The sequence below is a fragment of the Ursus americanus genome, chromosome 21 (assembly GCF_024610735.1).
Source record: "Ursus americanus isolate L20-20 chromosome 21, mUrsAme1.1.p, whole genome shotgun sequence".
NCBI classification, from domain to species: domain Eukaryota; kingdom Metazoa; phylum Chordata; class Mammalia; order Carnivora; family Ursidae; genus Ursus; species Ursus americanus.
Window position 1 is genome coordinate 52342844 of NC_142147.1, and position 25455 is coordinate 52368298.

General features: G+C 52.0%; 1 protein-coding gene across 4 annotated transcripts in view; it reads left to right on the plus strand.

Moving 5' to 3' along the window:
• The window catches only part of MYH14 (myosin heavy chain 14), an 80115-nt gene that overhangs the window by 23306 nt on the left and 31354 nt on the right, over positions 1 to 25455 (plus strand). For all 4 annotated transcript variants that reach the window (XM_087871137.1, XM_087871139.1, XM_045775069.2 and 1 more), the window contains 11 exons: positions 7615 to 7710; positions 9858 to 9976; positions 11190 to 11342; positions 11865 to 12038; positions 12392 to 12565; positions 13940 to 14054; positions 17376 to 17563; positions 20733 to 20854; positions 22685 to 22754; positions 22887 to 23047; positions 24134 to 24242. In XM_087871137.1, coding sequence (XP_087727263.1) covers positions 7615 to 7710; positions 9858 to 9976; positions 11190 to 11342; positions 11865 to 12038; positions 12392 to 12565; positions 13940 to 14054; positions 17376 to 17563; positions 20733 to 20854; positions 22685 to 22754; positions 22887 to 23047; positions 24134 to 24242 — 1481 coding nt within the window. The remainder of the gene's footprint in view (positions 1 to 7614; positions 7711 to 9857; positions 9977 to 11189; positions 11343 to 11864; positions 12039 to 12391; positions 12566 to 13939; positions 14055 to 17375; positions 17564 to 20732; positions 20855 to 22684; positions 22755 to 22886; positions 23048 to 24133; positions 24243 to 25455) is intronic.

The following is a 25455-nucleotide window of genomic DNA, read 5'->3' on the forward strand; positions in this document are numbered from 1 at the left end:
TTGACAAAAGAGGAGACAGTGGTCTAGGGAGGTGGGGTGTCCGCCCTACGACTCACCCCAGTTGACAAGGAGATGATGGAACCCGGGTCTGACTCCAAAGCCCCATGATCCGTTTCTAGAGAGGCAGGTGGGCCCCTTTGGGAAGCTTTCTAGCCCATCTCTGGGGAGGTGGTCGCCAGTGGGGATCCCAGAGCGCAGAGCACTGGGGACCAGTCCAAGCAGGACCTCCACCCTCCTCCCCACTTCTCCCGTCTTCACCAGTGCTGGCGCCATGAATGCCACTCCGAGAGGCTGAGCAGGGAGCCTGGCACTTGGGGAGGCGTGCTCTCGCTCCAGTGAGCAGGACTCGGCGTCACCAGCCCCACGCCCCTGCCTCCGCAGGCCCGGGCTTGCTTGCAATCAGCTGGTCGGAAGTCACCAGCAAGAGCTAACTGCCAACTTCTCAGGTGTCAGATTCGCCCGGGAGCTTGGCACCGATGCAAGGTCCTAAGCAAACTGTCAGAGGCCATTTTAAAGGCCACTGTGGGGACTTAAGTCAGGCCTGGGTCTGAGCAGAGGTTAAGGAACGAATGACCGTTCAGTTTGTTAGGTGATGATGCCATTGTGGGTCTATAAGATGTCTTTGTTTATTTATCTTTTCGGAGGTGCCCTGCTGTCCTCTGGGAAACTCCCAGAACTGCCAGGGCTTTGGGCTGTCCCCATCCACCCAGTCCCCCCAACCCCAGACAGGCAGAACCAGAGATCTCTGAGCCCAGCCCCTCTCACTGCCCAGCCAGGGAAGCTGAGGCCCAGGAGGTCACCCAGCTTGTCCAAGATCACACAGCAAACTCTCACATCCAGTAATATATGAATCCTCCATTAGTTAACTCTTTGCCCTTTATTCATGAATATATCGATTCATTCAACCCGTGATGGGGTTTGTGGGCCAGACCTCTGCAGGCGCTGGGCGAAATTCACAGTGACCAAGACAGAACCAGCCCCTGACCTGTGGAATGCTCAGACCCGGAAGCATCGAATCTCACAAATGGATTAAAGCTGAACCGGGGGGAGGGTGACTGTTGGAAGGTGCATGGAGCAGGGACCGTGTGTCACAGTGTTCCAGCGCGGCCTCGGGAGGGTCAGGGCAGCCCCTGGAGGAGGCAGCCCTTGCCTGAGCACTGACCGTCTGGCAGGAGCTAACCAGGCATAGATGGTGCTGGCGGCATCTAGGGGAAGGGAGCTGCCAAGGCAAAGGCCTGGTGGCAAGAAGAGTTTTGGAGAAGCTGATAGAGGGCTGGGGTGGCTGGTTGGAATAAGCGAGGGGACCCTGGGGCTGGAGGCGTTGGGAGGGTCGGGGACAGGGGCTCAAATTGAATCCCAGAAGGACTGGGGACCACGGAAGGAATTCTTCCCTGGGAACAGGCAAGCTCAAGTTCGTTCATGAAAGCATTTATAGAGCGCCTACTGTATGCAGAGTACACAGGCAGCAGATGAGTAAGGAACAGATACTTTCTACAAGGAGGTATGATCTCAGTGGAAATGGAGAAAAATTATTAATTGTTGCACACCCTGCCGTGCCCGCAGACTATACCAAAACCTGGTTTGGGGTGTTTTTTGTTTTTTGGGGGTTTTTTTTACTTCTTTTTATTATTGAATGTTACGTTAGTTTCAGGTATACACATATGGATTCAACAAATTTGTTCATTGTACAGTGCTCATCCCAAATGAAGACGCCATCTGCCTTTTTTTTTTTCCTTTGAGAGAGAATCCAGGTACCGTAAAATTCACCATCGTCCAGCACACAGTGCGGCCATTTGTGCCATATGCACAATTGCCCTAATTCTAGACACCAAGTCCTTCCTTTTTTTTTTTTTTCTAAAGATTTTATTTATTTATTCGACAGAGACAGAGACAGCCAGCGAGAGAGGGAACACAAGCAGGGGGAGTGGGAGAGGAAGAAGCAGGCTCATAGCGGAGGAGCCTGATGTGGGGCTCGATCCCATAACGCCGGGATCACGCCCTGAGCCGAAGGCAGACGCTTAACCGCTGTGCCACCCAGGCGCCCCACACCAAGTCCTTCCTTAACAGCTTTTTTTTTTCTGGACAAGATCTGACATTTCAACAGGTATGAAACTCAAAAAGAATATAATCTTTCAGCTGTCCTGGCTCCCAGGAAGCTACTCTGTCCACCGTTTCCCATGTGTCCTTCAGAGCAAAGCCTCTTGAAGCCGGGCCAGTGACCTGCCTTCTGTTTTCAGGGTTTGTTCAAAAAACTTTTCATTTGGAATAATTTCAGCTTTACAGAAAAGTTGCAGAAAGGGTACGAAACATTGCCGCGCTCTTCTCGAAGATTCGCCGGGTGCTAACATCTTGCCACATTTGCTTCTCATCTGTCTTCTGAATTAGTTATTATGAGCAGTTTGAGAACAGGGGTGTGGACGAGCGTGCAGCCACACCCCAGCAGACTTCACACTGAGGGCGGGTGATGGTCTGGTGAGACGGAGGGAAGGGCTGGCGGCGGGGCCGGAGGCACAGGTGCGCTGGGGGACCTTCCGTGCAGGGACCTTGTGCACAGCGAGACTCCCCTTTACCCTTTGTATTAGCTTCCCGTGACCGGTCACAAACGACCACAAACACAGCGGCTTGAATCAACTCACGCTGATTGTCTTACAGTGCTGGAGATCAGAAGTCCAAAATCAGTCTCATGGGCAGGGTTGGTTCCTTCTGGAGGCTCAAGGGGAGAATCCGTTTCCTTGGCTTCTCCAGCTTCCAAGCACATCACTCTGACCTCTGCTCCATGGCCGTCTCCCCTGGCTTCCCTCTTATAAGGACCCTGCAGCTGGAGCCCACCTGGGTAATGCAGAGCTCATCTCCCATCTCAGCAGTCTTAATTTAATCACATCCGTGAAGTCCATTTTGCTCTGCCAGGTAACATTCCCAGGTTCCAGGAATTCGGATGTGGACCTCTCTGGGGGGCTACTGTTCAGCCTCCCACCCTGCCAAATCTGTTAGTGCATTTTTTTTTTTTATAAGTAGGCTCCACGCTCAGTGCGGAGCCCAACGCGGGGCTTGAACCCACAGCTGTGAGATCAAGACCCGTGCGGAAGAGTGGGATGCTCAACCACTGAGCCACAAAGGTGCCCCCTGTCTGCGTATTTTTAAAGAACGTTCTCTTATGCAACCACAGGACGGTACCATTAATTAGCATTATCATCTCATTCACAGACCCTATTATCCCAGTAATGTCCTTTATAACACACAGAAATGTCCTTTATAACATAACAGAAATGTTATAACACACAGGCTTTATGCCAGTTTGCCTAACAATGTCCTTTATAGCAAAAAAGATTTTGTAAGTCACACACACACACAATGCACGTGTGCGTGTGTGCACACACATTCCCCTGGGCCACGATCACACGTACCTAGCACATTTTCCTCTCCATCTGTCTGGAACTACTTTTTCCTTATCGTTGGTGACCTCGACACTTTTGAAGATTACAGATCAGTTGTTTTGTCTCAACCTGGGCGTGTTTCCTTGCGGTTAGATTCAGGTTACACATTTTTGGCAGGAGTCTCCCAGGAGGGTGCTCCTCCCTCCCCCTCCCCCTCCCCCTTTTCCTAAGTAAACAGTGCAGGAGTGTAGACACCAAAAAATGTGCCCCGAGCCTACACATCGGGGGCTTTCTGCAAGTGAACACCCCGTATAACCAGCATCTAGAAGCCCTCTCGTGCCCCTTCCCGTCCCCAGAATGACCCCCCCGCCTTCGCGGAGTGTGAGTCTACGCTGTTAGACGCTGTAGAGTTGTTTCACTTGTTCCTGAACTTGGTACAAATGTCTGGCTTCTTCCACTCCAGCCCGTGACTGTGAAATTTGTCCATGTTCAGTGAGTGGTCGGGAGGGGGCTTCTTTTTATTATTATTATTATTTTTAAAGATTTTATTTATTTGTCAGAGAGAGAGAGCACAAGCAGGGGGAGTGGCAGGGAGAGGGAGAAGCAGGCTCCCCGCTGAGCAGGGAGCCCGATGCGGGATGGGGGACTCCATCCCAGCACCCTGGAATCATGACCTGAGCTGAAGGTAGACGCTTCACGGACTGAGCCATGCAGGCGTCCCAGGGGAGGGGGCTTCTGAGGGGCTGGCTCCACGGGTGCATCCACTTCGTAAAAACTCATCAAGCCTGACGAGTGTCATTGGTGTGCTTTTCTGTAATGTGGGCTTTATGTATGCATTTACATTTAAATTTTATGCTGGGAATGGAAGGAAAGGGAAGCACCACCGTTAAGGATGTTGACCCCAGAGTCAGACCGCCCAAGTTCGCATCTCAGCTCTGCTGCTGACAAGCTGGATGATCTCGGGCAAGTTGGCTCCCGAAATGTGCCTTGATTTCCCGTCTGTGAAGGGGTTTTACTCCATTCCCCACGTGTAAAATGTTATCATAGGACCTGCCTCCCTGTTGTTCTGAAGGTTAAATGAGTTCATTTGTAAGTGTTTGGAACAGGACCTGGCAAGGAGTGAGTGAAAATAAGTCGGTGTCCATTTGTGATGTAGTTTTGGACTGTCGGTGAGGTGAGGTTCGTGGGGGTGGAGTCCGGAGCCCACAACCAAGAAAGAATTCTTTTTTTTTTTTTTAAAGATTTTATTTATTTATTCGACAGAGATAGAGACAGCCAGCGAGAGAGGGAACACAAGCAGGGGGAGTGGGAGAGGAAGAAGCAGGCTCATAGCGGAGGAGCCTGATGTGGGGCTCGATCCCATAACGCCGGGATCACGCCCTGAGCTGAAGGCAGACGCTTAACCGCTGTGCCACCCAGGCGCCCCCCAAGAAAGAATTCTTGAGACGACTTTGGTGCAAAACGGTGGCTTATGAAAGCACAGGGACAGGACGTGTGGGCAGAAAGAGCTGCTGCCCCGGGTTGTGAGGGGTGGCTGATTATATACTGTGGGGTTGGGGGAGGTAAGAAAACAGGGAGGTTGAGAAAGGACTTTCATATGTTAAAGAAGATTCACAGGATACGGAGGCCTTGCCATTGTCAAGTTAAGATTGTTTTTCCCTCTAGCAAGGCATTAGCATTAAGATGGTTGGGGGCTTCCTGGAAGAATGTCACACTTGTCCCACCCAAGAATGGGGAAGGGGGAGGAAGGTTGCAGGGTGTCAGCTTATGCTTTGTCTTCAGCCAGCCTTCTGCTCCCTTGTCATTTGAACCTGTAAGTCGCAGAAACTGTTCTAGAATGTGTCGTTGATGGGGTAGCTGGGCGCTGATCTGTAGTGTCGCAGTGAGAGCCGCAGATACAGACCCGGCCTGAGGTAGGCATATTACAGGGTCCGCTCAAATGCCACAGGCCGCTTTGCTGTCGGAGATGACAGAGTTCTGAGGTGATGCCCGAATCTTGATAAAATTCTGAACAAAACCAACCACAGTCTTTCCTCAGATTTCACAGTGGCTACCCTCCTGGAAAATCCATTGTGTAATATTTTAAAAAGATTTGATTGATTGATTGATTGACTTGAGAGAGAGAGAAAGAGAGTTTGAGCAGAGGGGGGGAGGGAGAGAATCCCAAGCTGACTGCACTGAGCACAGAGCCCAACACCGGGCTCAGTCTCATGACCCTGAGCTCATGACCTGAGCCAAAACCAAGAGTCAGAGGCTGAACTGACTGAGCCACCCAGCCGCCCCCAAAAAGCCACTGTGTATTAAAACCAAACACAAAACACTTGTGTTTATACATAACACAGGTGGGATTTGACTCATCATTACAAGCCATTATTTCACGGACACGGATGTCCAGGGGGACATTTAGGAGTCACACGGGGTGTGGCCAATTCTTTCTGGTGTGGAGGGGCATCTTCATCTGGATCCCAACCTGCGCGGGCCCTGTGATATTCAGAAACACTCCACTGTTACGCCAACCGACCTGGGAGTTCCTGAGATGTCCTCTAGGGGGCAGCACTGTCCATTCACGAGGAGTTTTCGGGAAGCTCTGTGCTGACAAGCATGTACAGTCACTTCTCTTTTGTGGTTTCTGCATTTGCGAGTTCACCTGCTCAGTAATTTATCCGTAACCCCCAAGAGCGGTACTCCTGGTGCTTTTGTGATCATCGTGTCATTCTCACGGGGGTGGAAAGTTTGACTTGTCCAGCGCACACACAGGGGAGGGTCAGCAAAGCGGTGCTCTGTCTTCCTGTCTCAGCTCATACCGTAACCCAGTGTCCTTTTCTCCTTTTCGCCTGCTACTGAGTGCCACATTTTTCATGTTTTTGTGCTTTTCTTTTTGGTGGCTTCACTGTCTAAAATGCCCCCCCCCCCCCCAGCATAGTGCTTAATGCTGGCTAGTATCGCCAAGTGCAAGAAGGCTGTAGTGTGTCTCACGGACAAAACACGTAAATCGGATGAGCCTCCTTCAGGCTCGAGGTAGAGCGCTGTTGGCCGTGAGCTCAACGTTAACGAAGCAACATTATATATTAGATAAGGTGTCTTTGAACAGAAACATATAAAACGAGGTGACGTAGTGATCAGTTGATGAAAATGTGACCAGAGGCTCACAGGAACAAAACCCGGTATTTCCCATAAGCGCATTCGATTGCATTTGCTAATTCGTGTCCACAGTTCGCTACAAAGAACGTAACTCGGCAAATAAGGGGAATCGACTGTATATTTTTGCCTTTTTAAAATGTAGACAGTGATATGCTGTATATACCATTCTGCACCTTGCATTTTTCACTGGCTATTTTAGAAATCTTTTCATATTTAGGGCACCTGGCTGGCTCAGTCGGCGGAGTGTGCAACTCTTGATCTTGGGGTTGTAAGTTTGAGCCCCATGTTGGGTGTAGAGATTACTTAAAAATAAAATCTTAAAAAAGGAAATCTTTTCATATTGCCAAAGACTTTCTTTGCTCATTTCCACGCATCCTTTTAAATCTTACATGCATTGCTTTATAAAATGGACATGAGTAGACACCAAATGGTGCTAAAATAAACCTTGAATACAAAATACAGAGTTCATGTATCTTCTCCTATGTTTTAAGATCTGCCCAGTGTCACAGATGGATTTTAAGCTGAGGGGCGGTGGCGTAATTTGACATAGAGTTGGGTCGGGTTTTTTTTTTTTAAGATTTTATTTATTTATTTGAGAGAGAGAGAGAGAGTGCATGCACGCAAGCGGGGCAGGGGTGTGGGGAAGGGGCAGAGAGAGATTCTCAAGTGAACTCTGCTCTAAGAGTGGAGCCCAACGTGGGGCTCGATGCCACGACCCTGAGATCATGACCTGAGCTGAAATCAAGAGTCCGACACTTGGGGCGCCTGGGTTGCACAGCGGTTAAGCGTCTGCCTTTGGCTCAGGGCGTGATCCCGGCGTTATGGGATCAAGCCCCACATCAGGCTCCTCCGCTGGGAGCCTGCTTCTTCCTCTCCCACTCCCCCTGCTTGTGTTCCCTCTCTCGCTGGCTGTCTCTATCTCTGTCGAATAAATAAATAAAATCTTTAAAAAAAAAAAAAAGAGTCCGACACTTAACCGACTGAACCACCCAGGCGCCCCTGACGTAGGGTTTTTAAGCTACATTCCTAAGGGGGCTAGTTAGGACCACGCATCAGGGTCTGGAGCCCCACGCGATTGCGCTCTCTCTCTGGCCCTTAGCCATGCTGCGGATTGTCTCGGCCGTTCTCCAGTTTGGCAACATCGTCCTGAAGAGAGAACGGAACAACGATCAAGCCTCCATGCCTGACAACACAGGTACTCCGCCTGGCCCGCAGCCCACCCACCTGACCCTCTTTCCCCGGACAGAGCATCCCCCCACTCCCCGCTCCTTAGCCGGGCATGCCTCCAAGCTGTGCTGGTCCTTTACCAAAACGTCATCTCCCACTCGTTTCCTGATTCCGGCCGAAGGTTTGAACAACACCAGGGTGCCAAAGATCCCGTCATCCCGGCCCCTCTGAGAAAACCGCCATTAGCATTGGGCTTATTTCTTCCTGGCCTCTGTGCTCTGCATATATATACATTTTTTTTATGCTTTTCAAAAGCAGAATTATAGTTGATATTCCTTTTTTATCAAAACGGAAATAGCTCTGCTTCTTTGTGATCATAAAATAATACAAGCTGGATGGGGGAAAAACCTGGCAATACAGAAAAGTATAAAAGCAGGGAAATGACCCACAATTATGCTCCCGAGAGGTAATTACTGTAGCATTTTGGGGTATTTCTCTCTGGGCTTTGTTCTATGTCCATATCCGTGTGGAAGTAATTGTCACAGAGGTGGAAACACGCCTCGCACCCTTTCCCCCTCAAGACAGCAAGAGCTTTCCGTCCTGATTATAAAATCCTACGGGCTCATTTTCCAAAGCTGTACAACCACAGAAAATATGAGAAAGGGGTCCCTCCCACCGTGCTGTTGATCAGCGGTATCCCCCGTGGCGCTTGGGGGCTCCATTCACACGCCCAGCACGTGTGCCGTGCACGCTCCTTTATTCATCCGATCTACGAAATTGGGAGTTAGACCTTGTAGACCGTTTCGAAATTTGCTTTTCTCCCCTTAATGCACTGAGGGTAACGTTTCAAGGTTATTAACGAGCACGCTACTGGGGTTTCTTCCTCTGGGGTCTGTGGGTAGAACCACATGGCAGCATAATTAATCTCCTGGGAAATCCTGGGTGTTTCGTTCTCTGCATTTGCAAACACTCACTGGAGTCCACGGGCCAAAGGACACAGCAGAGGCTTTGGAACCCTACAGAACATTCCTGTGACTCGCAGCGTAGCACCCAGTACACATTCCCTGCCGTCCTTCAGGCCGCTGTTATGGTTCTTAAATACTTTTCATATCATGCAAAGTCAAAGTCACCGTAGAAAAATTAGAAACTACGATTGCACCAAAAGAAAAAAAAAGAGAGAGAGAGAGAGAGAAATGTAAATGTTCATCAACTCACCTCTCAGAAATAATCACTGTTGATTTAATTTGGTGTTTTTCCTTCTAGATGTGTTCTTTTCCTTTCTCTTTTCCGCGGGAGTTGAGCATTTGCAGTAACTGTTTTCTCATTATGGAAGTGACGGAAGCTGGAAAACATTTCTTAATTACCGTTTTTTATGCATTTTTCCCCTACAAAAATAGGGAGGGGCAAGTTGTTTTTAAATATTTATTTATTGGCCACTTCCACGGGCTTTTAGTCCAATAGCTTCCCCCCCCAATATTTTATTAGGAAATTTCCAAGCATACAGAAAAGTGGGATGAATTCTATAGCGAACACCCAGATATCTACCACCTTGATTCTGCCATTGATATTTTGTTATACTTGCTTTATTGCATATCTTTCCATACATCGATCGTCCATCCTGCTGTCTGGTGCATTTCAAAGTTGCAGATTTCCGTGCATTTCGGCGTGTGCATGAGTAGTTCCCACGTACACACATCGGCTCGCGTATTCTTATCACTTACTGGTGTCCAGCATTTGCTTACAGTTCTTTCTTTGGAGTGAAACGTACAAACCGTGAAAGGCACACATCTTAAGTGTACCACGTAATGAGTGCTAATAATTTTCATTGGCTGAGGAACAGGTATTCCGATGGAGGATCCCCGACTCCCTAACCAATCCCCAGTTGCTGGGCCTTCAGCTTGTTTCCTGTTTTCCTCCACCACCAACAAGGCTGGAATGTATATCCTCCTGGTCCAGTCTTTGCTCGCCTCCGAGATTCTTTATCCCATCTCGGGGTCCCTGAGAGAGAATTGTTGGGCCAGACGATGAACACACTCTTAGGATTGTAATGCTTCTAGTGGGAGAGGCTGGGCCCCTCGTCTGTTCCACCAGCAGCAGGGGCGACCCCCTCCCCTGCGTTCAGTGGCCACTGCCGCCTCCCGGGACTGATCAGACCTTTGTGCCTCTTGCTGTCAGCTGCACAAAAGCTCTGCCACCTCCTGGGACTAGGGGTGACGGACTTCTCCCGCGCCCTGCTCACCCCCCGCATCAAAGTTGGCCGAGACTACGTGCAGAAGGCACAGACCAAGGAACAGGTGGGTAGGGCCGGGGGCAGGCGGGGTGCAGGGAGAGCCATGTGCCGGGGTCCTGGGCCTTCAAGCAGCGCATGCTGGTTTTTCTCTCTCACTCAACAAACTTTGGCTGATTTTTCGCTTCATTGCCGGCTCTGGTTCTGGTGCTAGGAATGAAAGTGGTAATGGAAACAAAGACCATGGCTTTGTGGAGCTCAGGCCGAAGTAGGGAACAGATCATAAAAGAAGATACATAAGCAGTGAGGCCTTCTGTGAAGGAGGGGGTTCATGGGGTCAGGAAGGTCCTCTATGAGGAGGTGATGTTTGAGTTCGGACCTAGACAGTTCAAGGCAGTGGGAACAGCATGTGTAAAGGCCCTGAGGCTGGAACAGGCTTAGTGAATTGAGAACATCAAGGAGGTCAGTGAGGCTAGAGAGTGGGGGAGGACAGTCAGCAGCTACAGTCAGAGAGGTCAGAAGGGGACAGATCATGCAGGGTCTTAGGGGCCACAGAAAGGAGGTGAGTTTTATTCAGAGTGCAGCAGGAGGCTAGTGAGGGTTTAAGCCAGGGAGCAACTTGATTCAGTTTGTCTTCTATAAAGATCCCCTTGTCTATTGCATGGATAACTGGATCCATGGGGCACTGGGTGGGAACAGGGAGCCATAAGGAGGCTGCTGTCATAGTCCAGGAAAGCACTGATGGTGGTGGGACTCCATGCTAGAGGTGTTCAGAATCCAGCTTTCAGGCAGAGGCCTCTTCCTGGCCCCAGACTGGGCACTCGAACAAAGTACTAGGGTGAAAAAGACACAGTGGGGGACATGAGGGCCAGAGATTGGGGGTCACCTGAGAGGCTGGGTTCCTCTCTCAGCTGAGGTACTGTTGTTAGGATCCATTTTACAGCTGAAGAAACTGAGGCACAGAGAGGTGTGCCTGAGGCTGCAGAGCTTCTAAGGGGCAGAGCCAGGATTCAAACCCTCGTTGTCACTCTCCAGAGTCCACCTTCTTGTCGAAATTGGTTCAAGGGATGGGGGAGGATGCATGAGCCAATGTGCCCCCAAGCGCCTCACGCACTGCCCGGCGCATAGTAGGGCTCTGAACTGGTTGGCATCATCGTTAATGTCATCATTCTCGAGCTGTGAGGGGCCCCGGCCACACCAGTGTCTCCTTGCTGGGGGTCTGGCTGGGGCTGCGGGGGCGGGGCGGTCCCTCACCATGTCCCCCCCCAACTCCCCCGCAGGCTGACTTTGCGCTGGAGGCCCTGGCCAAGGCCACCTACGAGCGCCTCTTCCGCTGGCTGGTCCTGCGCCTCAACCGTGCCCTGGACCGCAGTCCCCGCCAGGGCGCCTCCTTCCTGGGCATCCTGGACATCGCCGGCTTTGAGATCTTCCAGGTCTGAACTTGGTGCCAGGCTGGGACTGGGAGGGTGCCGTCACCCTGGCTCTCTCCCCTTCCCTCTGGTCTCTGTCCCCTCCCTCTGGTCTCTGTCCTCTCCCTCTGGTCTCTGTCCTCTCCCTCTGGTCTCTGTCCCCCCTCCCTCTGGTCTCTGTCCCCCTCCCTCTGGTCTCTGTCCCCTCCCACTGGTCTCTGTCCCTCTCCCTCTGGTCTCTGTCCCCCTCCCTCTGGTCTCTGTCCTCTCCCTCTGGTCTCTGTCCCCCCTCCCTCGGTCTCTGTCCCCCTTCCTCTGGTCTCTGTCCACTCCCTCTGGTCTCTGTCCTCTCCCTCTGGTCTCTGTCCACTCCTCTGGTCTCTGTCCCCCCTCCCTCTGGTCTCTGTCCCCCTCCCTCTGGGTGTCTGTCTACCCACCGTGGTCTCCATCCCCCCTAGTCTCTCCTCCTCCCCAGTTTCTGTCCCCCCATCTCTGCCCCCTCACCCCATCTCTGCCCCTCTCTCACTGGCGCCCTCACCCCTGCAGCTGAACTCGTTCGAGCAGCTCTGCATCAACTACACCAACGAGAAGCTGCAGCAGCTCTTCAACCACACCATGTTCATCCTGGAGCAGGAGGAGTACCAGCGCGAGGGCATCCCCTGGACCTTCCTCGACTTTGGCCTCGACCTGCAGCCCTGCATCGACCTCATCGAGCGGCCGGTGAGCCTGAGGGTCCGCCCGCCCCTGGCGCTCCCTCCCGCTCCCTCCCGCCTCCACCAGCCACGAGATCTGGCACCTCGGTCCGGCTGCTGCCCCGCTGGGCCTCCGGCCTCTAAATCGGTTCATGACAGCGTCTGCTTCATAGATGGGTGGCTGCTAGATGCGTAGGCCCCGGACGTGCCTGCCGGGGCCTGGCTTGAGCCGAAGCTCTCATCAGCGGCCACAGCCGTAACTACTGTTCTCATGTTCGGTTGTATGTCTGTGTGCCTCTTACAAGAGCTACAAGTTAGCAGCAACCTGAGTGTCCAGTGTGTGGGGATCTGACGTCCTCTTCCCCTCCTGTTGATGGTTAGGCTAACCCTCCTGGACTTCTGGCCCTGCTGGACGAGGAGTGCTGGTTCCCAAAGGCCACGGACAAGTCCTTTGTAGAGAAGGTGGCCCAGGAGCAAGGGGGCCACCCCAAGTTCCAGCGGCCAAGGAACCTGCGGGACCAGGCGGACTTCAGCGTCCTGCACTATGCGGGCAAGGTAGGGGACTGGGCCGGCCTCGAGGCCTGTGGGCGGGGGTGGGGACCACTTGGCTGCAGATGCGGGGACAGTGCAGAGGGAACACAGGGGCCACCCGATGTCCCCTGGAACGAGACACCGCCAGGGGCCGGGGAAGCCCAGGCAGGACTGAGGACTCTGTCTGATGAAGTCAGCAAAAGCTTCCTCAAGGAGGGGATATTTCCAGTAGGCTTTGAGGGGTGGATAGGAGTTGGCCGCGAGAAGAGGTGTGTGCATTTTATTCACCTCATTCGGCAAAGATTGGCCTTTTGTGCGCTCAGCCCCGTGCTGAGCGAAGCTGGGGCCCCACGCCGGACGTGGTTTCTGTCCTCACGAATTTCCAGATCTGGGAGAGGGAGAAACACAGACCATGAGGATAGAAGGCTGCTAGGTGCTTCAGTGGGGGCAGCGTCAAAGCTCGGAGGAGGATTGCAGGGGGAGCTTTCACAGAGGAGAGCAATGCTTGATCTGGAACTTAAATCAAGGGTCAGCAAACATCTTCTGTATATAGTTTCGGCTTTGTGGGCCAGACAGTCTCTGCCACAGCTACTCACTTCTGCCACTGTAGCTCGAAGGACACCCTGGGGGATACATAAATTATATAGAAATGAGGGCTGTATTCCAACAAAACTTTATTTACAAAAAGGTGGCAGGCCGGATTTGGCCTGTGGGCCATTGTTTGCCAATCCCTGGCCTAAATGATGAGTAACAGCCAGCAAAGGATGGGTGAGGGACGGGAAGGGCTGTCCAGGCGGAAGGAACAGCATGCAGAGGCTGGGAGGCAGGAGACCTCTGTGTCTAGCCCTCACTTCCTCTTCCACACATCATCTAAGACCTCCCGTGGGCCCAGCCCTGTGCTGTGAGTCAGATCCGAGTCCTGGCCTCAGGGAGCCACTGTCTGGTGGGGGGCACATGCGTGGGGGATCGTGCCAGTCAAGACTGTGACTCTGGGAGCCTTTAAAGCAAAGCCCTGAATACTAGGAAGGAGCCAGACATGTGAAAATCCACGGTGGCGGGAATGGCAGGGGTAAACCTGACGTAGAAATGAGATTGTGTGTTTGAGGAACAGTGAGGAGCCCAGTGTGGCTGGACTAGAATGGATAAGGAAGAAGTGATGGTGGACAAGGTCCTCAGGGTGGGCCAAGGACAGATAAGGGAAGTAGAGGGAGAGGGGCCACGTTGATGGAGTAGATGGAGGGTGCAGTTCCCGGAACAGACACAAGGTGGCACCAACGCTCTCTCAACCGTGGTGAGCTCAGGAGCTGGCCGTCTTAGAGCTTCTGGGAGGTTCCTTGGGAAATGGGAGAGCTGGTGAAGCTGCAAGCTCACCACCCTCCTCTGCCTGACTTCACCCAGGTCGACTACAAGGCCAATGAGTGGCTGATGAAAAACATGGACCCGCTGAATGACAACGTCGCAGCCCTGCTTCACATGAGCACGGACAAGCTAACGGCAGAGATCTGGAAAGATGGTGAGGGCCAGCTTCCCCAGCTTCCCTGCCCCTGGAGCTCTGTGCATCCCTTTTTCCAGCCCACAGCGTGAACACCTTTGTTCTAGAGGCTACATTCTGATCATGAGTTGTCTGCTCAGTTGCGGAACTTAGACAGGTAGACCAGACGATCTCCCGGTAGTATTTCCAATCAGTGATTGGTTGGTTGGTTGCTATCTTCAGCCAGCATCATACTCGATGACAAAACACATCCCCCTTAATCAGAAACGAGATGAGGATGCCCATGGTCACCGCTGCTGGGAAACCTGGATTTGGCACTACTAGCCTGTGCAATCAGACTGGAAAAAGAAATAACTATACGGATATTATAAAGGAAGAGAGAAAGTTATTCATTGTAGTTGGCATATGATCTCTAAAAAAGAAGAAAAGCAAGAGATTTGACTAAAAAGAATTAATCACACGAGAACTCAGCAGTGTGGTGTTTTATAGATTAGTCGGCTTTGGGGCTTTGCTTTCCAGGCTCTCACAAACTTCCCGTCAGGGCGCCCACGGAAGAAGAAAGGAGTAACAGATCACGATGTCATTTGGGAGAGCTTTCCTGCTCCAGCAAGGCCCATGTGGGTTTGGCCATCTGTCTTTTTGGAATGGCATTTCTAGGAGGCATGGACAGAAAAGCCGAATGTCTTTGGAGTGAACCCCGGAGCTTTCCAAGCCTGGTCTGCCACTCCCCATCCTTAGAGGAGAGATGATTTTAACAACTGGCAGAAGCAGCATCTTGGTTCCTCCTGATTCAAGGCTTCCAGAACCTGTTGGTTTGCCTTAGCCTTTTTCTTGAAGTTGTGGTTGTAGTTGTAGTTAAAAGGGCCAGCCCATGCAATGAGACAGGAGAGCAAAATAAGAAGACATGTGGTTCCCAAACAAATTCATGGAACAAAAGGGCGCCAGGTGCCTTGATGCTGGTGAGCTGATTTTAGACAGAGATTTGATGTTTGTGTCTTGCGTGGTTTACACACGAGGGACTGACAAGCCGTGTTCAGTGTCCAATGACAGAACCAGATTCTGCTTTGAGAATCGTCTCCTCAGCCTGAAAAATCCCTCCACCCCAACACACACACACTTCCTCAAAATCTGTGTCCCCTTCATGGACACATCATGCCCCCCACCACCGTGATGCCTCACATGCCCCATCTCATAGGAGCCCAGCCCCCCAGGGGTTCCGCGAGAGAAGTGGAAGCTGGGAAGCCTGTTGAGTCCGGGACTTGAACTTGGCACAGTGTTACTTCCTCCACTGTTCTCCTGAACAGAGCAAGTCACAACAGCCCAGATTCAAGGAGCTGCAAGTCACAGGGAAGGATGGGGACGGGGTGGCCGTCTGTGCGTCAATCTCTATGACAGCTGTCCTGAGCCCAGAGTCGGGTGCCCAGCATCCTGGTAGCCCAGGGGGAAAGGCAGACAAGACAAGCTTTCCTCAGAGAGGCAAACGCAACAAACGGGGTAGGAGTATCAAGTCAGTCCTCGAGCTTCCTGGCAGCCAGGGCAAAAAGGGATACCTAATCCAACAGATAGATTCAACCTCTAGGGAGAGAAATTTTTTTCCCCTTAGCATTAAATTTTCACAAAGGACATTCATCCTTTCAGTCAACTTAGAAGCCTCCAGTGGGTAGACACAAGGTGAACGGGACAGTCCCCCTGGCTTTAGAAGTTCACGGCCAACACTGAAGTTTTCCCTCCCGCTTTGCCTTGTGCTATTGACTAATAATAACACTCTTTTTTTTTCTGCCACCTTCTCTCTCTCCTCCCTTCTCTTGCTGTTCCCTTTGCATCTCCTGCCCCCATCTCTCTGTCCCTCCCCTCCTCCGTCCTCACCACCTCCCAAGAACACGGGGGCTTCCAGCAATTCTCTTTCCTTGGCTCCTTCCCACCGTCGCCCCCAGGATCTTCAGGGAGGCGCGGCTCTGCCATTTCTCCGTCAGGGGGTGGGTGTTGCTCTGCGACAACGGGTGAGATTTGCCGGCCGAGGAGGGTGGGCCTGTCGGACCGGGTACCTGACTTAAATATCTGTCCCCTCTCCTCCACATGGAGGACGGTCGCCCTTCTTCTCCTTCCTTGGCGCCTCCCTCAGTTTCCAGACTCTCTGTAGCAGCGCCCGCTTTCTAGCTTTCTAACTTAACCGCATGCAAAAGGACAAGCAATTATGATAATACCACCTGGCGTCTACTGAGCACTTACTATGTGCAAAAGCCCGTTTATGATTACTAACCCCTCAACTCCTCCAAACAACCCAGGGAGGCAGGTGTTAGCACTCTTATCCCCATTATACAGAGGAGGACATTGAAGCCCAGAGAGTTTATGTCCCCTGCCCGAGGTCACACAGCCAGTAAGGGACAGAGCTGAGATTTGAACCCAGGACATCGGGTCCCAGAGCCTCTCCTCTTCTTGGTGCTGTAAGAACTTAATGATCCTTTTGATAATAGCCGGGAGAATGGCAGTGAGAAGGAGTGTTGAACCTGGGGAGGCAGAGGCCCTCCGTGAGCCCCGCTGCACACCAGGCCCTGCCAGAAGTGAGGATTACCTGGTTGACCCCGATGACCCTCCCTGTTGAGGGCTGCAGGGTGTCAGAGTTTGCCCCGGCTGCAGGTTCCTGAGAAACCTGGCAGGAATTAGAACAGAATTCGAGGTGAAGGAGTAGGTATTTCTTACTAGCTGAAGTGACACCATCAAATGACAAGATCAGGCCTTACTGGAAAAATGGTTCAGTGGAAGCGTCTGTCTTCTTTTAAACACTGCACATAAAAGCCAGGCTTTATTACCGTTTTCAGTGGGACATCGTTTTAAGTTCCTAACACTGCCACCATGCTGCGTTCGTGATCCCTGGCGCCCTCTCCGTGCTGGTAAAATGGGAACGATTCTTCTAGGCTTATAAACAAGCAGGCGTGTGTAAAGTGCTTTGAGCGGCGCCTGGCAGAGAGAAAGTGGTAGGTAAGCATGTGCTGTCGTCATCAGCACTCATGGATCAGGAACATGGAGATGGAGATCGTGTCCTTGAGAAGACGAGAGGTCAGAGGCCAGGGTTCCAGAGGACTCACGCTGCTTGGGTTCAAATCGTAGATCTGCATTTTCTAAGCTGTGTGGCCTTAGACGCAGTCTTCCACCTCTCTGAGCCTCCTTTCTGAGTTTACACATCAGCCCAGTGGGGCTGACAACACCTTATCTTACCAGTGTTTCGTATGTAAAGCGCCAGGTCCTATAAATGATAAGACCCTTGAACTGTAACCAACCCAGGCCACCTTCAACTGACCCCTGACCCCCTCCTTTCTCTACATCTGTTTCCTCTTCCCATAGTGGAAGGCATCGTGGGGCTGGAGCAGGTGAGCAGCCTTGGGGATGGCCCACCGGGTGGCCGCCCCCGCCGGGGCATGTTCCGAACAGTGGGACAGCTCTACAAGGAGTCCCTGAGCCGTCTCATGGCCACACTCAGCAACACCAACCCCAGCTTCGTCCGCTGTATCGTCCCCAACCATGAGAAGAGGGTGAGTGACCAGCCTGGGGAGGGGGACAACTCTGGCGGGGGGTAAAGGCCTGGCCACTGAACTTGGCTGGAGCCAGGCTCGCCTCTGACTGGCTATGTGACCTTGAGCAAGTTGCTTTCCCTCCCAGGCTCAGTGCACTGCTAGGGAAATGCATTCATTCAGTTCATGGGACTTAAATTTTATTGAGCATGTACTAAGGGCCAGATATCGGGGATACTTTCGAGTAAAAAGCACAGCCAACTCCTATTCTCACAGTCTAAGGGGGAGCACAGACATTCAACTGAGCAACCATAGTGAATGTCTGGTTGAATTTGTAGGGATGGTATCACCTAAGGTTTAATCTGGTCTGTGAAGTCAGGGAAGCCTCCCTGGAGGAGGTGGTCATTGAGCTCTGAAGGATAAGTGGAATCCTGAGGAGAGAACAGCTTGTGCAAAGGCCTGGTGGGAGGTTGGGGCATGAAAGGTGCAGGGGATGGAATGAAGGCTGTTGGCGCTGGGGGTGTTATGTACGAGTGCGGAGACCATGCCTGGCTTCCCAGGCCACCAAAAGGTTCTCTTGTTAGGAAAATCAGAGAATGGGTCGTGTAGAGAAGGCTCAACATTGGTGGAAAATGAAATACAAAATGAGGTACCCGAAGCTCACACTTCAGCGTCTCTGAAGTTGGGGGTGCGGCTTACAATCAATGGCCTGTCAGAGGTTAATTGATAGTTTTTCTTTCTTGGCGGTATGTAAAGTAACAGCGTGTTTTACAATTGATGGAGGCTGATATTTGATAAAATACGGTACATAGATTCGCCCATTTCTCCAAGGAGCCCTGGTTCTTTTTAGTGAATGGTGCTTAGAGTCTAAGATCTGGGTGTTAGGTGTGCTCAGCAAACAGCTGAGTATATATACACACAAGTGCGTATACAGACATACACGTATGTATAGATGTGTATTCACATACGTATACACATGTTTTTGCCCTTAAGTGATCTCTACACCCAATGTGGGGCTCGAACTCACAACCTGTAGATCAAGAGCCACGTCTGACTTAGCCAGCCAGGCGCCCCTGTATACACGCGTTTATATCTATATTGCTTTCTTTTTTTTTTTTAAGATTTTTTTAAATTTATTTATTCGACAGAGACAGAGACAGCCAGTGAGAGAGGGAACACAAACAGGGGGAGTGGGAGAGGAAGAAGCAGGCTCCCAGCGGAGGAGCCTGATGTGGGGCTCGATCCCATAACGCCAGGATCACGCCCTGAGCCGAAGGCAGACGCTTAACCGCTGTGCCACCCAGGCGCCCCTCTATATTGCTTTCTATAACTATCCTTACATGTTGAAAACTCTGAGTTCACACCAATATGCCAAGTTCTGTCTCAGCATCACAGAGTTCATTGTAACTTTTTCCTCATGCAAATTTGTGGCTTTTTGTGTCTGTGTGACAGTGAGACACCTGGATCCTACAGAATACTACACATTTGCGTGTTTTCTCAGTCCCCTTTAATATAACCCATCTCTGGCCCTCCCGGCCCCTCCCCCACTCAAGCCTGCCCAATATTTTGTCAAAGAGTGGGAGAGAGGGAAGAAGGAAGAAAACATCAATGAGACCATCCTATATATCATTTCCGACTACAGCTCTTTCCAGCTAGTTCCTTGGGGCTGTTTTGATTGCGAGACAGTCAACTACGGTGGCTTAAGCAAAAACGAGAATGTATAAACTCACATAATTGAAATTCCACGGTTGGGTTCAGTTATAGCTGGATCCAGGTGTGCAAATGGTAGTATCAGGGATCTTTTTTCTTTGCTTGGCTCTGTGTTGTCTTAACTCTGAAGGAATCTCATTCTCTCTCTCTTTCTTTCTCTTACTCCCCTCAGGATGGCAAGGCTGCCCCCAGTGGCTCCAAACTTTGGTTGTCCCAGTTCAGCAACCCTGGGAAAAAGGGGAAAAAAGCCTCTTGCCCAGTGTCCTCATTGGTCCGGGATGAGTCTTGTGCCCACCCCCAAACGACACACTGTGATTGGCCAGGCCTGGGTCACATGACCATGCGTGGCACCGCGATCAGACTGAGGACTGAGAGCCGCAGGGGAGACGCAGTGAAGCCTTATTGCTAAGGAAGCGGGGACACATATAGTAATAAAGGGAGACTCCCTTTCGCCACAACACAAACAATCTGAGGGCAGAGGCTTTTATCTGCTTTTTCACTGTTGAGTCCCCAGTGCCTACAACAGTCAGTGCTTGGCACACAGCAGATATTCAATAAATGTTTGACAGATGCATAAGTATAAGATATGCTCCAGTGGCCCTAGAAAAAGATCTAGAATGGTGGTTCTCATATTTTAATCCCACTCCCCAAAGATTCACATTCTACCCTGGGCTGTGATCCGGTTGTTGGATTTTTTTTTTTTTTTTTAAGCTTCCCAGAGGGGGCCAGTGTGTAGCCAGGGTTGAGAACAACTGATCTAGAAAGTTCTGTAAGAAATTGGGGATTGTGGGGTGCCTGGGTGGCTCAGTCAGTTAAGAGTCCAACTCCTGATTTCAGCTCAGGTCTTGATGTCAGGGTGATCTCAGGGTCGTGAGTTCAAGCGTGGCGCATTGGTCTCCATGCCGGGCGTGAAGCCTACTTTTTTAAAAAAGAAAGAAACTGGGGATTATGTTGCCCACTCTGGGGGCCAGGACAAGGCAAGAGTTCTCTTTTAGAATGTCGAGTTTGAATTTTTGTACTGTTTAAGTTTTTTTTTTTTTTAGAGGCAATTAAAAAAAAAAAGGCAACAAAAATTAGCTACTCCAAAACAATGATGTATGGGTTTTATTCACGCATCACCTTCCCAGTGAGGCCTTTCCCCAACTGTCCCCTGTGCAGATTCAGCACTCCCTGCCCTCCCTGCAGTTCTTTTCTCCTTAGCACTTTCTTGTTACTTACGTCCCACGTTGACTAGTGATTGATTTCTTGACCTCATTTATTGTCAGCGTCTCCCTCTGGACTGTGAGCTCCCCCAGGGCAGGGATTTCTATCTGGCCTGCAGTAGGTGCTCAGTAAATTAGAGGTTGACCCGTGTGAAATCGCCCACGATTTCTGATCTGCCCAAGGGCCCGTCCTGGTTTCCCCAGGCGGCTGCCGGCCGGTGAGTGGCGCCCCCGTGTGGCCGCTGCCGACCCCGCGCGTCCGTCCCTGCTCTCCGCAGGCCGGCAAGCTGGAGCCTCGACTGGTGCTGGACCAGTTGCGCTGCAATGGCGTCCTGGAGGGCATCCGCATCTGTCGCCAGGGCTTCCCCAACCGCATCCTCTTCCAGGAGTTCCGGCAGCGGTGAGTGCGATGGGGCGGGCCGGGGCGGGGCGGGACTTGGGTTTGGAAGCCCCCGCATCTGCATCCAAATACCCCCGCTGCTACTTCTGAGTTTGGGGAGTCGGGGCAAGTGCCTTTGGTTCCTGTTGCAGCTTTCTCCTCTGTGAAATGGGGAGCAGGGCCCAGCTCAGGGCACTCCCCGCTCCCCGGGAGAAAGATTGCCTTATGTGGCAAACCGTGTGTGGCGAGCTGCATTTCTTTACAAATGCAGTAGAAAGGGACAGAACAGAAAATACCAGAGTTTAAGAAGCAAGTAACAGGGGCCCCTGGGTGGCTCAGTCCGTTAAGCCTCCGACTCTTGGTTTTGGCTCAGGTCATGATCTCAAGGTTGTGAGATCAGGCAATAATCTGACTCAGTGCTGAGTGTGGAGCCAGCTTGACATTCTCTCTCTTCCTCTCCCTCTGACGGTCCCCCCACCCCCAACCCCCCCTTATGCGCATGCATGCTTTCTCTCTCTCTAAAAAAAAAAAAAAGAAAGAAGTTATTTAAAAATCCTGGGGCGCCTGGGTGGCTCAGTCACTTAACTGTGTGCCTTCGGCTCAGGTCATGATCCTGGAGTCCCAAGGGTCGAGCCCTGAGTTGGGCTCCCTGCTCAGCGGGGAGTCTGGTTCTCCCTCTCCCTCTACCCTTCCCCCATGCTTGTGTTCTCTCTCTCTCAAAAATAAATAATCTTAATAATAAATATATATGGGGCACCTGGGTGGCTCAGTCGTTAAGCGTCTGCCTTCGGCTCAGGGCGTGATCCCAGCGCTCTGGGATCGAGCCCCACATCAGGCTCCTCTGCCGGGAGCCTGCTTCTTCCTCTCCCACTCCCCCTGCTTGCGTTCCCTCTCTCGCTGGCTGTCTCTGTCTGTCAAATAAATAAATAAAATCTTTAAATACAATAATGATAATAAATAAATAAATATATAATCCAGTTCCTCCGTTGGCCGGGCCCCATCTCAAGGGCTCAGTGGTTACGTGTGGCCGGTAGCTTCTCTGTTGGACAGTGCAGCTCTGAGTCCGCTGCTCAAAGTGTGGTCGCCGGGACCAGCAGCGTGAACATCGCTGGGCAGCTCGTGAGATCATGCACATTTTCAGGCACCACCCCAGACTTCCTGAATTAGGATCTGCATTTTAACAACCCACCCCTGGTGACTGAGCGACCCTGATACGCGCACACACACACACACACACACACACACACACATTTCTCAGTCACCAGTCACAAAAAATGTCGTATTAACATAGGACACGTATTATGTATATGATGTATATATGTATACACATATTGCATATATAACACGCATGATATTTTATGAAATGTCGAGATCCAGGGAAGGGCACAGCAGGGTAAGGGCTCTGAGGACACACCATATGTGTGTGTGAACTGCATCCCGTATTATTCTCTGCTGCGCTTGGATGTTGGGAAGAAGCTGCCGCATGGCACTTAGCTCGGAGCCCAACTGTAAGTCTTTAGAGACATCAGCTGTCTGTGCCAGACGTTCTCACATTTCCACTCCGGGACCCACCTGTGTTCCGCATCTCGGTGATGCTGGTGGGGAGACAGAACGCTTGCGATCAGCACGTGGGGAGTGTCCAAGGAGTGGCAGCTCTTGGGGTCAGTGCTGTCATTGGTGGCATTACGCTCTTAGCCCAGCGTGTGGTGCTCTGTAAATACTCGAATGTTCGCTCTTCATACTGTTCCTCTCATCATCATCGTTGTCACTCGGAGCCCCGCGCTGGGCCATGGGACGAGCTCAGTGACAGTGTGCTCTAACTCCCCACCCACCCCTCCCCTCCCCGGGCAGATACGAGATCCTGACGCCCAATGCCATCCCCAAGGGCTTTATGGATGGGAAACAGGCCTGCGAGAAGATGGTGAGTGAGGGGTAGAGCTGGGCGGCGGGTGCGTAAGTGTGCCCGTGCAGGGTCCCAGGCAGTGGGAGAGGGGAGCTGGGACCTCCCTCTCCTCACCCCTCCTCTTCATCACCCCTCCTCCACCCCTCACAGATCCAGGCCCTAGAACTGGACCCCAACCTCTACCGTGTGGGACAGAGCAAGATCTTCTTCCGGGCAGGGGTCCTGGCCCAGCTGGAAGAGGAGCGGGACCTGAAGGTCACAGACATCATCGTGTCCTTCCAGGCAGCTGCCCGGGGGTACCTCGCTCGCAGGTAGGGCACCATGCTGTCTCCTGGGTCCTGTTGGCCAAGGCTGGGGCAGGGAAGGGTTGACTAGATGGCTCCAGGGATCGGGACCTCTGAGATGGTAGAAGGGCTGGGAAACAAAGGGATAGAGCCACCGGGTGCCCCGCTTGTTGCTTCTACTGTCCCCGAGGGCCCCCACAGGCCAGGTCCAGTGCTGAGCGGTGCAGGGGACACAGAGAAGAGCTAGGCTTGGCCATAGGCTGACCGACCATTCTGCCTTGCCTGGGGCTGAAGGTTCCCCAGGATACATGATTTTCAGGGCTAAAACAAAGAAAGTCCTGGGCAAACAGGGCATGGTGGTCACCCTACCAGCCAGTGCTAGAGGGACTCCGCTCTGGAGGGGGAGACATATAGGGGCACAAAGCATCACAGTCTGGAGTGGGACGTGCTTTGCTGGTCGTTCAAGTGCAGTGTGGAGACCCTACAGCAGACCAGGACGCCTCCAGGTCACGCTCGATGACCAGAGAGACGAAGGAGGGTGGGACAGGTGTTGCAGGCAGGGAGCGACAGCTGGTTCAAAGACCCAGGGATACGAGAGCCTGGCGTGTGTCAGGAATGCGAAAAGTTTGCAGGAGAGTCACCTTCCCCCTTGAAATGGCCCAGGGGGAGGATCAGAGAATAAAGGACTCTCCCAAACACCAGGCTGAAGGGCGGGGACCTTGTTCGGGGGTGCCGGGGAGCCATGGGAGAGCTGTGAGCAGGGGAGGGGAGGGTAAGCTCTGGGTGTAGAAAGACCCACTCAGGAGGCAGGTTGGGGGTGGATTGGAGGGAAGAGATTAGAGGCTGGGAGGTGGGGGTGAGGGTCCATGTGGGGGAAGAGGAGGCCTGAACTAGGATTGTGTGGACAGAGAGCAGGCGACAGAGCCAAGAGAGTCAAGGGCCGAAGGACTGACAGACTCTAGGCAACAGAATCCACCAATAATAGAAAGTGCTTGCACACAGTAGGCACTTAACAATGGTTGACTAAGTGAAGGGAGCTGTGCTCTCTTGCTAAGGGCACAGGCCTAGAGGGGCGGAGCCTTCACTCTCCCACTTGCCCGTCTCCCCACCCAGAGCCTTCCAGAAGCGGCAGCAGCAGCAGAGTGCCCTGAGGGTGATGCAGAGGAACTGTGCCGCTTACCTCAAGCTGAGACACTGGCAGTGGTGGCGGCTCTTCATCAAGGTGAGGGCGCCTGGGGAAGTGGCCTGAGCAGCAAGGAGACAGCACCTTGGGGCCAAGTCGGCTTGGGCAAGTGGCTTTCTTTGTTCGGGCCTCAGCTTTCTGCATCTGTAAAATGGGACCAATCAGCCTAACCTTTGTTAGCGAGGATTCTTTGATGTAGCAAGTGACAAAAAAAATCTGACTCAAGCCAACATGGATAAAAGATTCAGGACAGCTTCAGGAACAGCTGGATCCAGGACTGAGTCAGGGGTTCCAAAGACCCCCTCAGATTCAGTGATTCACTAGGAGGACTCACAGAACTTACTGAAGCTGTTATACTCAAGGTTATGGTTTATTACAGTGAAAGGATAGAGATAAAGTGAGCAAAGGCAAAAGGTGCACTGAACAGAGCTCGGGAGAGACCAGGCACAGGCTTCCAGTTGTCCTCTCAACATGGAGTCATGTGGACGGTGCTTAATTCTTCCAGAAACAATGTATGACAACACATACGGGCTGTTGCCAACCAGGGAAGCTCCCCCGGGTCTCAGTGGCCAAGCTTGTTATTGGGGGGGTCAGTCTCATAGGCATGGCTGACCCCCCATGCATTTGATCTTACTCAGTCTCCAGCCCCTCCAGAGGTGAAGTTGATACCATGGGGGACAAGAACCCCAGGTAACAAAGTCACTCTTTTCAGTCAGAATATTCCAAGAGCTTGCAGATTATCTTCCAGGAGCCAGCAAGGACCAGGCCTTCCTATGAAAGGTGCAGGGTTTGGACAATGCAGTCCTGCTGAGTCAGCCTTTTATTGCACAAGGGCCCAAACAGTGATGTCAATTATCTGACCTTCTGTGCCTCCCATCTGGCTTTCCTCCATGGTGATCACCTGTAGGCTTTTCCACCTGGGGGCCACAAGCCCATTGAGACTTGTCCCCCCACCAGCTAGGCTAGCATGGTCTTCTCCTATTCCAAAGCTCTAGCCAGAGTCCCAGGTTTGCCTTGCCCTTGGTCAGCTGGGGTCATGTGACCACCCCAGAACTCATCAGGACACATCAGATGAGCCAGGCTGGTGTCACACGCCCACCCGGAGCAGAGGGGCAGAGCCGGGTCATCGGGCCCCCTGTGAGCGTGGGGGCAGCGTGTTCCCCCAATGGGAAATTGGAGAGGAGGAAAGAAGATCGAAATTTGGAGGCAAAAAACACAGCCATTCAGTGTAATTCTGAATATGGTGTGGGAG